The 14495-nt window shown below is 44.6% G+C and overlaps 3 protein-coding genes across 6 annotated transcripts in view; all 3 read left to right on the plus strand.

Annotated features, from left to right (window-relative positions):
• Window position 1: 1 nt before the first annotated feature.
• Window positions 2-4906, plus strand: LOC105835284 (protein brown). 3 transcript variants are annotated; one of them, XM_012678406.3, is made up of 12 exons: window positions 2-341; window positions 494-542; window positions 635-815; window positions 918-1116; window positions 1517-1709; window positions 1789-1962; window positions 2046-2148; window positions 2442-2663; window positions 2740-2981; window positions 3053-3153; window positions 3218-3423; window positions 4567-4906. In XM_012678406.3, exons 1-11 carry the CDS (start codon window positions 200-202, stop codon window positions 3400-3402), a joined length of 1791 nt encoding a protein of 596 aa, XP_012533860.2. In that variant the 5' UTR covers window positions 2-199; the 3' UTR covers window positions 3403-3423; window positions 4567-4906. The 3 variants fall into 3 exon arrangements, with proteins under 3 accessions (XP_012533860.2, XP_012533859.2, XP_012533857.2); XM_012678405.3 differs by lacking the exon at window positions 4567-4906 and adding an exon at window positions 3543-4414; XM_012678403.3 differs by lacking the exon at window positions 4567-4906 and having other exon boundaries at window positions 3218-4414.
• A 620-nt stretch (window positions 4907-5526) lies between these two features.
• On the plus strand, window positions 5527-8471 carry LOC105835285. Of its 2 annotated transcripts, XM_028195204.2 has the most exons (6): window positions 5527-5964; window positions 6060-6267; window positions 6401-6610; window positions 6701-6971; window positions 7824-7959; window positions 8032-8471. In XM_028195204.2, the coding sequence occupies exons 1-6, from the start codon at window positions 5662-5664 to the stop codon at window positions 8164-8166; spliced, it is 1263 nt and encodes a 420-aa protein (XP_028051005.2). In that variant the 5' UTR covers window positions 5527-5661; the 3' UTR covers window positions 8167-8471. The 2 variants fall into 2 exon arrangements, with proteins under 2 accessions (XP_028051005.2, XP_028051004.2); XM_028195203.2 differs by having other exon boundaries at window positions 6401-6971.
• A 1032-nt stretch (window positions 8472-9503) lies between these two features.
• Window positions 9504-14495, plus strand: part of LOC105835287 (syndecan) — a 72976-nt gene continuing 67984 nt past the window's right edge. Inside the window, exon 1 of the mRNA XM_012678410.3 lies at window positions 9504-9866. Coding sequence (XP_012533864.1) covers window positions 9789-9866 — 78 coding nt within the window. The 5' untranslated portion in view covers window positions 9504-9788. The remainder of the gene's footprint in view (window positions 9867-14495) is intronic.

The raw sequence follows: 14495 nt of genomic DNA on the forward strand, positions 1-14495 counted from the left end.
TAGAGTTTAGCACACTAACCTATCTTAAACATCAACGTGACTTTAGATAACAATGACAGGACCTCAGATAACAATGTTAAAGAATGGAGATATAGTGATGACATTTGTCTTATATTCATGAAATTTCCACGATATTACAGCGAGCTTCTGAAGACGTGAGATAGATAATAACGACGGTGAGGTAACACGTTTGATTCAGATGACTTCTCAAATAACCCAGCTTTTTTGGGAAAATTTAATCGTTACTGTGCCTACCAAAGGTGATGATGAGTGTTCGAGGGAACTATGGTGTAAATTTTCGCGTCGAAAACCTGTGAAAGTATTGAATATACTAAAAGGGGGTAATTCTCTTCCTTTATTGAAGCACAATAAAACAAATTTATATCCGAGTTTAGTTGTTTATCGTTTAATAAGCAGTGATTTTTAAGCATTTATCTATGGTAAATAGCATTTCTATTTATTAGTAACAGTGTTTTTTTTTTTGTGTGTAAAGTATCCGGATACGCTGAGATTGGTAACATGTTTGCTATATTGGGACCAAGGTATATAAAGTACAATATTGTATATATCTATAGTTTTTATAATTATTGCACAAATTCACGGGTCATGAACGGGTATAAACTTGTTTTTCTAGTGGCGCCGGCAAAACTACGTTTCTTGCCGCTTTAGCGAGAAGACTCGAATTAACGTCGGGTGTAATAAAAATCAACGGGTACGACGTTTCTCCAGATGCAATGGAAGCAATATCGAGCTACATGTCGCAATTTGATATTCTACCTTCCGCGCTCACGCCCAGAGAACACATGTCGTTCATGGTATCGAAATAATATAAGAATGTAAAATAGTGCAGATAATTATTGATTTATAATTTTTACACGCGGCGGATTGTTTTTGATGTTGCAAGCTGTTCTTTTTAGTGCGCTTTGAAAATAGGAAGTAGTTGCAGCATGCTACGAAGAAAATCTTTAGGAGAGGAATTTCTGCGAGATCTTGGATTGTACGAGTGCATCGATATTGCTATATCTGAATTATCCGGCGGTGAAAAGAAGCGTTTGTTGCTAGCGGCGGAATTGGTGACGAGGCCGAAGATATTTTTTTTAGACGAGCCAACTACGGGTAAGGATTAGACGAAATGTTCGCTTTGATTTTAATAATTGTCGTTAATTGAATTTCGGGATGCCGAACGTAAATCTATAGTAATAATTTTTGTGAATTTTATTGAGAACTCTTTTATTTCTTATTAAACATAGAAAAAACACTTTAATACATAAAATAGCAATATATGTATAGAATAAAATAGAATAGAATTTATTTAGTTCGAGCAAGTATACAATGCCAAGGAGGGACTTGGTTTACACTTGAAAACTTAACCATGCTTAACAAAACTCCATCCATAGCTTAACTAATTACTGATTTTAGCCTAGTCTAAGTTTCTAAAATCCTATGTCTTAGAGACCTAAATCCTAAATCCTTATTAAGCAATATATGTACAACATGTAAATAAATTTGATCGTAGGTCTAGACACTTTCGCCGCAACGTGTGTCGTGCAATCGTTGAAATTAATCGCCTCGAGAGGTACCATCGTCTTCTGCACGATTCATCAACCGGGTATGACGATATACAACATGTTCAGCCATGTAATACTGATGACTAATGGCAGATCGGTATATTTCGGGACTCTGAAGAACGCCATGGATTTTTTTGAGAGGTAAAAACTCTGGTATTTCGACGTTCGCAATTAGAGTCGTCAAATGACGAAACGAATCGATGTTTTTTTTTATGCTTAGCCAGGATTATCAGTGTCCCATCAACTACGATGAGTCCGAGTATTACGTAAACGTTCTGTCATGCTGCGATCGAGCAGATCGCAATATCGAGTTGTGCCGAGCGTTCTCACGGTCACCGCTATCAAAGATTCCAGCGGTCGAAAGTATCCCGATCTTCTATCCCAACCCTCGAAAGTATTGAAATAAAACGACAGCAAAATTTCTCGAATAAATTTTCCTCCATAACGTTCGAAGAGTTTAGTATATCTTTATTACAGAAAATCGGGACGGTTCGTGCAGTTTTACTGGTTACTATGGAGAATATTTCTACGGGATAAGAGAACGGCCCTCGAGAATTGGATCGCGTGGTTCTCCTGCGCGGTATAATTAATATAGAAAGAGAATAGAGTGACTTCGATCACAAACTTTTGATTAAATTAATTCAACCGACAGAATTGGTTGAATTGCTAACCTTTTTAACTGTATATAATTAATTGTTTCTAATCTAATCTTCGTCATTCGTTTAATATAATGAGAAAAGGTCATAATTCTGTACATATTAACAACGTAATACAGACAGCACTTGATAAGTTCGATTAATCGGAGTCATTCTTGAAACGAAATGTTGTTAAAAATATGTGGCAGAAATTGCAGAGATTTGTATTCTTGTATAGCTGTCCATCGTCTTCATAACTAGTTTTTACGTCGGTACTAATTCGTCGACGCAGGAGGGAATACAAAGTGCTCGGGGAGTGTTGTACTTGACGATCTCGGAGGTAATTTTTATGAACGCCTACTCCGTCATTTTCGAGCTACCCAACGAGCTTGTTCTCTACGTGCGCGAGAGTACCGTGTACTCACCGGGACCTTATTACCTCGCCACTTTTCTCGCCTTGGTAATTACTCAGCGTAAGCTAGAAAAGCAGGCGTGTTCGCAACGTTATTACGGTTTTTCGATGGGAATTCCCTCAGATATCCAAGGCAACGTTCAAGGCGTTTTTATTCACGGTCGCCCTGTACTTTGTGCTGCATTTCGAATTTTCACTGCTCGGATTCTGCTCCTATTGCCTTTGCACGACTGCGGCGGCGATTTCCAGCATCGCGTACGGCCTTATGATGTCCAGCTGGATCGCCGACGTCGACGCCGTGACCACGATAATGATACCGATCGATTTGTTGTTTCTCTTGACGGCGGGTACGTTTTACAATCTGCGGTAAGTACGATCACTATCGATATTACAACGAATAGAATTCCATCGCATGTATTAAGACTCTATTCCCGTAGGACCTTGCCGAGCTATCTGGCGTACGTCAAATATTCATCCATCTTTTACTACGCTACCGAAGCAATATCGATAATACACTGGTCGGAAGTGAATGATATTGGTAAGAGACAATAAAATCTCTAGGCTACTGAGTTTTATTAACATTCTGATTCCCCGCTTTTCAGATTGTCCATTCAATCGTAGCACGCTTTGCCTGTCGAACGGAACGGAGGTTTTATCGGAGTATGGATATAACGAACAGAACTTTTGGTGGGATATGACTGGACTGCTGCTTCTGACGATTCTGATGAACGTCGTTGCATATCTCGGTACGAGAAGAAGAAGAGTATCAAGACCGATCGCTTATTAACTGGCGAAACGCAATCGCGACGTATGTTCCTATTATCATAATTATGGAAACTCGTTACTTTAGATCTTTTGGATTGATAATACAAAATCATTTATTTCTTATTAATCATACAAAAATGATATATATATATAATATTCTAGAGAAAGACCAAAAGAATACAAGTTTGTTGTCGTATATGACAAGATTGCGCAATGGTAGTAATTATTAAGCGTTAAATACAATTGAACTGAATTATATAAAAAAATTCGATTAATCTAACATTTTCCAATACATCAATAAGCCTCAAAAATCGTATAGAATAAACGAGTTTTATATGATTATGCAGTAAATTTTCATAATGCAACCACATCGTAAATTTCCAAGTTCAGTTCTCGAGGAGCTAAAACTTTTCGTGCTCGCGCGAATGTTAAGTCAAATTAATCTCCACACGGGAGACTAATTTAATCGTACGTTACGCAAGTCGACATCGTAAAATGAGAAAAAAAAAATAAGAATAAAGAAGATTGTAAACAGTGATTACAGTCACTGTTAGTTTTCTTAGATTAGATAGATCTTGGGTAGACTTATGTAAAGAAATGATGAGAAGTAACGCTATTATATTCTTCTATTACGCGATACGTGTCGTTAACACGAGGAGACAAATCCCATCGCCGATAACAAAAGGAGAATAGCGAGTGAGCACACGCACGCACGCACACGCACGCACGCACGCACGCACGCACGCACACACACACACACACACACACACACACACACACACACACACACACACACACACACACACACACACACACACACACACACACACATATATATATAAGGTCGAGCAGATGTGAAAACCTGATTTATTTCATTTATTTTAATATTTGTCTACGCTTATTTATAATATTTTACTACACATATTACATTATTTAATTTTTAATATTTTTAAATTTGCATATGCTAGATATTCCGAAATTTGTGAATCAAAATGCTTTCAGGAAGAGAAATATCAAAAATTAAGTAAAAAAAAGTTATTTATAAATTATTATTTCGAACAGTGCGTCTGATAGTGAAATAAATAGTGAGATAAAAATGTAAAAAAAAAACTATTTTGCTAAAATTTTCGAGAACTTTCGGGACACCCTGTATATTTATTTTTCTCGTTTCTCGTTTCTCGTCTAGACGTCATCTCGTTAAATTCGGTTTACAAGGTCGTAGTTCGAGATAATCCTCCTCTACTACGAGCGATTACTAGCGGAGTACAGAGTCGGAGGGGAAAGAGGGTGGCACGTTCGACGAAAGGTGGGGAGGGAAGAACCGTCCACGTTCGCAGCAAAATGACGAAAATATTGGAATCGGCGCAATATGACTCTACGACAGGTTCGCGAAACGAAATGGAACAATGTTTGCGTTGCGCGGAACGTCGCGGGCAAACTCCCTCTCTCCCTCCGTCTCTCTCTCTCTCTCTCTCTTTCTCTCTCCTCCTCATCTCCTCCAGCGGAGAGCTTCTTCTCCCCACCCGGCGAACCGAGGATTAATATCGAGCGCGTTCTAGCTAGTACCGTGCCAAAATGGCCGACGTTTAGTCGTCCCTTAGTTCAGGTTTAAGTCAGCCTGCGCTCACGGTTTCTCTCGGTCGTTCGTCCCGCCGTGTCAACCCGACGTTGCTCGCGTTGCGTTGTCCTCGACATCCCCGCGTCCCTCGTTTCACGCGTCTGTCTCGCCTATTCGGATACCTCGAGACCGAAATTATCACGCGTAAAGTGCATAGCGTTTCGTAAAATCTCGTTCCGATTAAAATACGGGAATACAATATTGTACGAGCGCGTAGGGGAATCGCTCGGACACCTGGCGTCGTCGCGCGAGAAATCAAAATAACAAAGGGCGGTCACTGATAACTCGAGGGAGGGGAGAATATTTGTAAATACCGTGACTCCGAGTGGACGTAGTTGACGCGGAAACATAACAAACGCGATTAACTTCCGAGGCATCAGACAGACCGCGCCGCCGGTAGCAACTAAACAGCTGACTGTTCTAAAGCCGCGCTTAAACAAGCAAACGGGGAGAGGGAAGGGGGAGAGGGACGCAAAATAGCGACGGATCAATGACACGAGAGATGTTTCGTATACGCGCGGATCGGATTAGCACGCATGCAATTTAGACAAAAGCTCGGCGCGCCCGCGAAACGAAGTTGAGCGGTAGAGAGAAGCGGACTGTGCGCGAAAGAGAGGGGAGGGGGGAGAGAGAAAGAGAGTGAGAGAGAGTGAGAGAGAGAATATGTCCGGCGGGATGAGCGAGACGACGACGGCCACGGTGCTGCTGAAGAAGAGAGAGAGGACGCAGAACTGGATCCCGGAGGAGAAGAGCGCCCTGTTCGCCCTGATCAAGCAACACGTGGCCGCGATCGAGAACAAGAAGATCGACGCGGCCGCGTCCGCGACGAAATCCCTCGCGTGGCAGCAGATCTACGCCGCGTTCCGCGGCCGGTTCTCCGCGGATCGGGACATCACCAGGATCAGGGAGCAGTGGCGGAGGATGAAGGCCCAGGCGAGGATGGAGATGTATACGTACGCCGAAAAGGTGCGCGAAAAAAAAAGAGGAGCGAGCGAGCGAATTTCAATATCCCGATTTATCCTTCCTCTTTCTAACTGTCGCCCGCCGTCGTTGATGCGCAGGTGCGATCCCTGGGACCAGAGGTGGCCGCCAAGTCCCGTCCGTCGAATCTGTCGATCGAGGTGTGGCGGCTGATGGAGAGCGTGCGGAAAAACGATTGCGAGACCGCCGATCGTTCGGATGACAGTCAGGATAGCGAAAACCCAGCGAATCGGATGTCGATACAAGCGATCCTGGATAAATTGACCTTACCCATTACAGAGACGTCAGGTTGGCCGGTTTCCTTTTTTTTCCTCCTCCCTTTTTTCTTTTTTCTTGTTTTTTTTTTTTGTTTTTTTTTTCTCGAACTTTACGTCGGCGACTTGGCGAAAAATCGCGCGGCATTATAGAAATGATTATTTAGAGGCGAGACGGGAGATTAAGATCGAGGTGAGCAGCGACACCGAGGACGAGAACAGTTACGGCGAGCTGTCGCAAAAGTCGGACGATCTCCCGCGGCATCCGAGCAAGCGTTCCCGGCTATGCAATTCCGCCGAGAACGAGCCCGTGGACCTCGTCGAGCACAAGACTGTCGTTTGCCCCGACAGCGTGTCGACGTCTCGCGTCGACGATGGTACAGCTTCCACGTTTCCTTGCCTCTTTGCATGCCCGACCCCTTTGCGCGCGCCCTCCGAATTCTCAGCGGGACGTTTTTGCTTTCAAGCGACCGAACGCAACGGCGCGGGGAACGAGCTCCCGGCGTCAAACCTGAACTGGAACAACGACGGCCCGTCCGCCGGCGACAGGGATGCGGACGCGGTGCAGAGGGAGATGTGGATCTTCAAGTCTACCCAGCGCGAGCACGAGATCAGGCTGCGGATGCTGCATATCGAGCTGGAGCGCGCGGAGCTGCAGAAGCAGACCGCCATTAACGAGCTGAAGACGTCCGAGCTGAAGAAGCAGCTGATACAGGATCAGGTCAACGAGTACTACAGGTCGGGACCGCGCACGACTTTGGTTAATTGATTAAATCCTCCGGTTGGATTCAATTGGATCGGCAGAATTGTTTGCGACGATATATAATTCTTATCTGCGATCCCTTTCGCGCGTTGAAGCTTAAATAAATATAATAATCTTAATCTTATTTCAACCAACCGATGCATTACTATAATTAATTAAATTAATTGGAGTTGAGTCTCGCGCCCCGAGGAGGCAGTATTGCGTTTAAACCTGCGGAAGTCCGCGATATTCCCGACATGAGCGCCACGATGCCACCGGTCGCTGAGTTTCACGTTCTAAGAATAGTGTTTCGTTCATGGCTCGGATATCGCTCGGCAGCTCGTCCCTGTCGCCTTGTTGAGAGTACTTGCTGGCTTTCTGGTACCGAGTATTTCGTGATCGGCAAAAATGCAACGAGCTATTGCGACGCAGTTTACGCGGAACATCTTTGTGTCAAGGTACTGGAAAAGCCGGCTTTAAGGAGCCCGAGCGATCGTGCTTTTAATTTCATTCCTCGTCATTCTCGCACCCGGCATATTGCCCCGTTGCAAACGTAGATTCCGATGTATCGCCTTTATTTACAGTAATACTCTGATATTAGCCTTTTCTCAGCCTTGGAACGTATCTTATCTCACTAATATAAATAGTAAAGTTATGCCGTTTCAGTTTCTTTATTGATTCGCGACATGACTCGAGTAGATGCCATATCAAAATTATGTAATGGTTAGACGAGGAGTACGATGAACATAACCCCCGAGTAATATCTCGTTGCATTTCCAAGTAGAGCTTCCTTCCCATAGATGCGGATGCAAATAGCTCATTCTATTTGAAATGTACTTTGTTTACAGTCACGCAATCAGACTGGCTGGAGAACGTGGGTCTGGTGCCGGCAAGGGAGGCGGTAGCGGTGGTACCATTCGCGATGCTGGTGGTTCCTTTGGAAAGATGGAAGCTGCTCACGAAGACCAATACTTTTATAATCTGGTCAGTACATATTTTTCTTTGTATTAATAAAATTTGATTTTTTTTTTACTCAAACTTGAAATTTTATTTCAGCAAAAGGAACAGATCAAAAAGATGAGAGAGGGCCTGCACGACGAGATCTCGTTTCACGAGGAACAGATTAAGCGTCATCAGGAGGCCATAAACCGTCACAAAAAGCGGATTACAGAAATGGATCAGAAAGAGTGAACAAAAAATTATATATTAGCGTGATACTCTTGATTTCAACGGCTATTGATTTTGATGTAAAGAAAATAGTAGAATAATAGAGTGTCATAAGTCTTCTTACGTATAAATTGTTACGTTATATAGACATTAAATACAAGGCTTTTAATATATACACTTATACATGTGTTACTTAAGCATTGAACGATATCTCCTTGAGTTTGTATGGATTGGCGAAATATTATTTTGACGAGACTATCGTATCTTTGTACTTGAAGTGTCTGCAAGATATACTGGGAAATAAAACGTGTTTTTTCATTGTTGCTTAATCTTGTCTCGGACATATTGTGCATTTTGATTCCGATGCGAATTTGTTTCGTCCGTTTCGTATAACCTTGTCAAAAATATTGTCCGTTTAACAAATAGTTAAATTTGCGTATGTAAAAACGTCCAGCCTACGTAAAAATTTTTGTTATCTTTTGCTCACAATGCTTCGACCTGTTCTCAGAGAAACCTTTACGAAATGCACGCCTAGGTATTTAATTCGAAATGTACTTAATTTTTTAATAATATTTCTATAGTTCTTTCTAATGTTTTAGTTATATTTTTAACACAAGAGTAATCTCTCTTTTTAGCTTTAGACATTTTAACGAAAGGAAAAAGCACGATTCGAAGACGGATCATACGTTTGGCGATCTTGCGTGTGAAACCGAATATTATTACAAGCAGGTGACGTAAACATTTCTGTCAAATGTCATTTTAGAATTAAATAATACAGTCACAACGTAAGGCTTTATTAATCAGGATAAGAAATTGTTGAAAGTTGTCAAGGAGAAGACGCAGGACGAAGTAAAGCATATGCAAAGGGAAGTGCAAATCATGCGGAACAAGATCGAAGAATACAATCGCGGCATAAGTGAGAATTTGAGATTTCTAAAGAGTCTAGAGAGAGATTTATCCACCAGCGAGAAAAAGACCTAGGCTTCCCAACACTTGTCCAGTTCACATTTAAAGGCGATCTGTGCGATCAATTTTGAATAAAAGATTCGTTTTTCGTTTGATGTAATGCGCAATTTTGTTTGGACATTTAAACAGTCTCGAAGCATAACAATTTTTTGTGCAGCATTGATCGCTTAATTCGGGAGTATTCTTCAATTATTATTCATCTATCGAGAATCGTAACATTTTATTCAGGACGGCAATTTATCCTAATTGTTCTTGGAAATGAGGGTTCGTAATCGGCGCCAACGGTGGTTGCGCAGACTCGCGGAGACTGGCAGGGACCACGCAGACGCGGCGCAGCGAGGCAGCATGGCGGCCTCGCAGCGGTCGGATCGGTCTGGTCGAGACGGCAGCGGGCGATCGTCGCGCCGCCCAGTGTCTCGCGATTCATCGATCAGTCATCAGTGTGGTGTGTGTCGCGCGGTTGTTGTTCCGGGAGAGATCTTTTTTTCCTCCCCTCTCCCTCTCGAGTGGCTCGTCCGTCCCGACGTTTATTACGGATATACTGCCCTCGCGCCGTCATCTTACGCGGAACGTCGTCGTCTCGCGCCTGTCGCCCTCCACCGTAACCCGTGAATTCGTGCGCGTGCATACGGGACGGGCGCCGGGCGAGCGGGCCCAATCGGGATCACGGGACGAGAAAGATGCGACTAAGGATACGCTGGATACTTCTGGTTAGCACGGCCGTGGTGATCTTCGCGGGATGCGACGCCGCTACCGAGGTGAGTGTTCCGTCTCCGCGACACGCGGCCGCGATGCGGCACGAGGGGCGGACGGAGGGGAAGAGGGAGAGAGACGGTCGCGCGTCTACTCTCGCGAGTGGCGGCGACAAGGCGCGACGCTGTCCGCACCTCCGTCTTTCTTCTCGCCTGACGTCGTCCAGCGTCGTCGAGACGACCAAAGGCAAAAGCGCCTTTGCCCCGTGTATGCCTTTCCCTCCGTTGGCGTTAAGTGTTACGCCGCTATCGAGGCACCTACTCTCGGCATTCTTGGCGTCTCGTCGCGCCAGTGGTGTTCAAATCGAGGACCCTGAAGTGCGCCGCTTTCGCCTTTTAGAGACGAGCGTTTCGTTCTTTCCTCTCGCGCTCTGTCTCGTTCTCCTCTCTCCGCGATTTAACTGTCTAGATAGCTCCGAAACGCTCAGCTCCGGAACACAAGGAAGCGCGAGCTATTTGTCAAAACTGCCAACACACGACGCATCTCTGCTCCGAATCGCCGTACGGCTCTCCACTTTTTTAAATCGACCTCCGCATCCGGGAGCTACGAATTGAAAACAACGCTATTTTGGAGCAGTGCTGTCAAACGAGCGAGCGCGCCAGGTTGGAAAGTGCGCTTCGCTTTCTCTCTCTCTCTCTCTCTCTCTCTCTCTCTCTCTCTCTCTCTCTCTCTCTTTTTCTCTCTCCGCGAACTTTTATTCTCGTAATAAGTAGACGTTCACGGGGGAGTTGCGCCTAAAGATCAAGTTTATCCCTCTGATAACGAGGGCGTCCGCGTTGTTAGCTTTGTTAATAGAAACTTTGGGAAAGATCGGATCAAGTTCGGCCGCGTGTAATCTTGGCGATTCGCTAATGAGAAGGAGTGGATTTTGAAATAAAATGTTTGGTCCCTCCGCGCGCGTGTTCGGTCGCCGAATGAATGAGCCGCGACAGATGTCAATTACGTCGTGTCGTTTGTCCTTTGTTTACGTTTTTATCGCTTAAACTCCCCCCTTAAAACGGCCGTTCGTTAATTAGTAAGCAGGAATTCAATATCGCGAAAACTCGCGCTGCGCACGCTTTTTGCGCTTTGCGCGGAATAATGGCCGTTCTAATAATGGTCGCGATGTAATTCGACGGTGGCAAAATACGCGAGCAAAATATACCTGTAGCTGTTCCGCGGCGTAGGATTTTTTTTTTTTTTGTACGATATGCGGTGACTAATAGCTGGAATAACAATTTATAAAGGCGCACGCGGTATCGATTGAACGCGAGAAATTCGACCAGTTTTTATTGTTACGTTACATTACGCTCGTGCGCGGGAAAAGCGCGTTGCGTTCGGGAAAAAAGTGGAAGGGAAAAACAACGGGATGAAAACGGAGCGCGCCGCGTTAGATTTTTATAGTCTGCGGAGTGACGAGGTAAAAGGAGAGGCTGGTCGGTTGGTCGGTCGATCGGTCCTGGAGCGCATCACTCGCGTAGCGCGATCGAAAAACAGCTTTGGGGTGACCGCGGAAGGGTCGGGGGCGCAAGGGCGTAACGTGCGAAATTTCGCGGCTGCGAGGCGAGGGCCCGTGCGTTTCGATGCCCGCCGATGCACTCCTACGCTGCGCGCTGCTCGAGACTGCGACCGAGAATATCTAGAACCGCTCGTCGGTCGTCTTTATCATTATTATACCTTCAGCAAGAAAAAAACAAGCCAAGCAGACTTGATTACAAAATATTAAGCTACGCTACTTTTATTCAATTATATCCTCACACGTCCGTTCCTAATTATCTACTTTATATAACCATTCTTTTTATGTTACCTTACCTAACAATTTCATTCACCTTCTCTCTCCATTACATTTCCATACTTTACATTTTTTACTTTCTTTATTTTTATTATTTTTCACATTAATATTTACATTTATATATTATACCTTCCATTTACTGTAAGTTTATGCCTACGTTTACATTTGCAGTTGCAATACAGTTACAATTATATATACACGTATATTTTATATTCCCACATTTCTACATTTAAATTGCTTTACCCTCTATCGACTTATCTTATAAGTCTCTTTTATGATCACAGTCAATCCACTTTATTTCTATCGTTACCATTGGACTTACAGGGGTAAACAAATCATTCTACATTCTATTTTACTCCCTTTAAACAGATACTTTCTTCCTTCTTTTTGCTCCTATGTCTTTCCTTCTTCTTCCATAATTTCCTTAGCGCTACTACTTTATTCTGCTCCAGGACGTCATTCCACACCTTGGCTCCCCAATTTCTCCTCTACATAATTTTCCATCTCCTCAAACCAATCTTTTGCGATTTCACGTTCACCTATAGAATGCCTCAAATGTTCTTTCCTTCGTTACAAAACACGCATTTCTTGTCTTCCTTTCCTATATAATCAGTACTTATTTTCTTTTTCCATATTCTCAGATTTTAATCAAGACCCTTATTTCTCTCTCCTCTTTTTGCCTTTCCTTCCCTCCGCTCGTCGGTCGTCGTCGAACAATTAAAATCGCACGAAAAATCCTCTCGAGGCGAAGAGAATCCCTTCCTCTCTGATCGCCTCTTTACCCTGCAAAAAAAATTGTCTCACGAAAAACGCGTGGAATTTGGCGCAAATGGACGTTTTCTCTCTCTCGTTTTTCTCTTTATCTCTCTCGGGCCGAGAGTAAAGCCCATACGCCACGCTTACACTAGACCAGTGTAGTTACATTTTGGAATTGCCGCGAGGATGACGCTTTAATGCAAGCGGCGGTGGCGACGGAAGGAGAGAAAAGGTGAGAAGAGCCACACCGTCCCGAAAGGCCGGCCGGATTTGGCGACCGATGAAATATCGCCGTTAATAATCTCGCTGTCTTCGCGCGAGGGAAAATGTGCGGCATATCGTTGGTGGCGCGGGTTGCCTCGCCGCTTAACCGTACAAGAGAAGCTTAATAAATATATTCTCTCGCGTATCGTTGCCGCCATCTTCGTCACGGATTTTTAGTCGCGGGAAGGAATCTTCTTTTTTTTTTTTTCCCCTTTAATAGCGCGAGGCTCGTTAACGGGCGCGCTTTTGACGAGTGCTTCTGTCGAGATCTCTTCTGAAATCTTTCCCTGCGTAATTATTTTAAGGTAACGAGAGACGCGTTCGCACGTGTCCAATATATCGAACGCTGCGCGATACTCTGTATTTGCTTCCGTGAATCGTTGGCTCGCGAATAGATCGCCGGGTGTGTGGGTGTCGGTGTACGCGCGCACGTTAAATTGCTTCCCGGACTGCCAAACAAAGAAATGTCAATAGGTGAGACTGGATTCGTTCCGCGAATCCCCGTTTCTTGCTATCGGAGAACGGATATATAAACGAACGGGAGACGTCGTCGTACGGCAAATAAAGAGATCGATGCTGCTTACTAAAACAACGCATGGATCCGCGGCGGTCAGCCGACGGTAGATTTTATTTCGCCCGGCGACCCTCCGTCCCCTTCCTGCCGCGTATTATTCCGCGAAATGCCGGAAGTGACACTTTGAACGGGGCGGGAGCTCGAGAGTTTGAAAAATCATCTCGAAGCTCTCGCGATCTCGCTTCTCTCGCCTCTCTCGCCGGAAGAAGCACCGATATATGACGACGACGACAACGATTCACGAGCGATGGACATTAATGGCCTTTTACGGCGACGTCTGACCCGTCCGTCGTTAGATCGTGGCTCTAGTACTGTACGTGTGTACTGGTCGAGTATAGTGCATGCGTCGTGTGTGTGTGTGTGTGTGCGAGTACGCGTGTGAAGCGGACGAGGGCATGTCTTTCGATACGATGGTGTCAACCGGCGTATACTCGCCTGGTGTAAGTGTTCGCAGCGTTCGCTCTACGCTCCTTTCCTTCGACGTGTATACGAGTCGATAATTAATAGACAGCAGGGACAACGGTGTCGTGTCGTCGTCGTCGTCGTCGTCGTTGTCGTTGTCGTCGTTGTCGTGGTGGTCGTGGTGGTCGTCTCGACTTCACTCTTCGTTCTCTCTTTGCAAGGAGGAAATTAAGTTTGATTAATATCGTAACGCGGTATCGGGACAGTTTCGTCGGAAAATTACGAGCAATTGAGCATCAAGTGGATTTTCGCGGTATCGATGACGCGAGATCCGGTTCTCGTTAATTATTCATCCGCTATAGTAGCCATCACAGATAGAATGCAGAGCGCGCCGATTAATGTACAACTTTGCCAGATGCCTATTCATTTTGCCCCGGCAAACTCCGCCGCCCGGTCAAACTTGCTCCGTTTGCGAGTAAATCGAGACGGGTTCTATTTGCCTTGGCAAACCGCGTTGTTCCCGCCTTTGGTTACGGCATAAATTTTATTACGCAATTACGTTAATGCGCTTCGAGGGACGATATACGCCGGTTGCGGCCGACGTGTAACGAGAAATGTAAACACATGTTTATTTCCTAACTAGTACGCATAATTATATATTACACATTTGAGTATTTACGTTGAAATTTTTGCCCGCAACGCGCGCTTACGCGAAACACCAAAATATTGGAGAAACTTTTATTTCTGCCAGTATCGCGTAGCATCGTTTCGTCAAATTTCCAGAGTGGTTTAATTAATACTTGAACGCTATGTACTCTTGAACGCGGCGAATCTCTCTCTCTCTCTCCGTCTTTCTCCGCGTATCCA

This window comes from Monomorium pharaonis, chromosome 7 (assembly GCF_013373865.1).
Source record: "Monomorium pharaonis isolate MP-MQ-018 chromosome 7, ASM1337386v2, whole genome shotgun sequence".
Taxonomy (NCBI): Eukaryota; Metazoa; Arthropoda; class Insecta; order Hymenoptera; family Formicidae; genus Monomorium; species Monomorium pharaonis.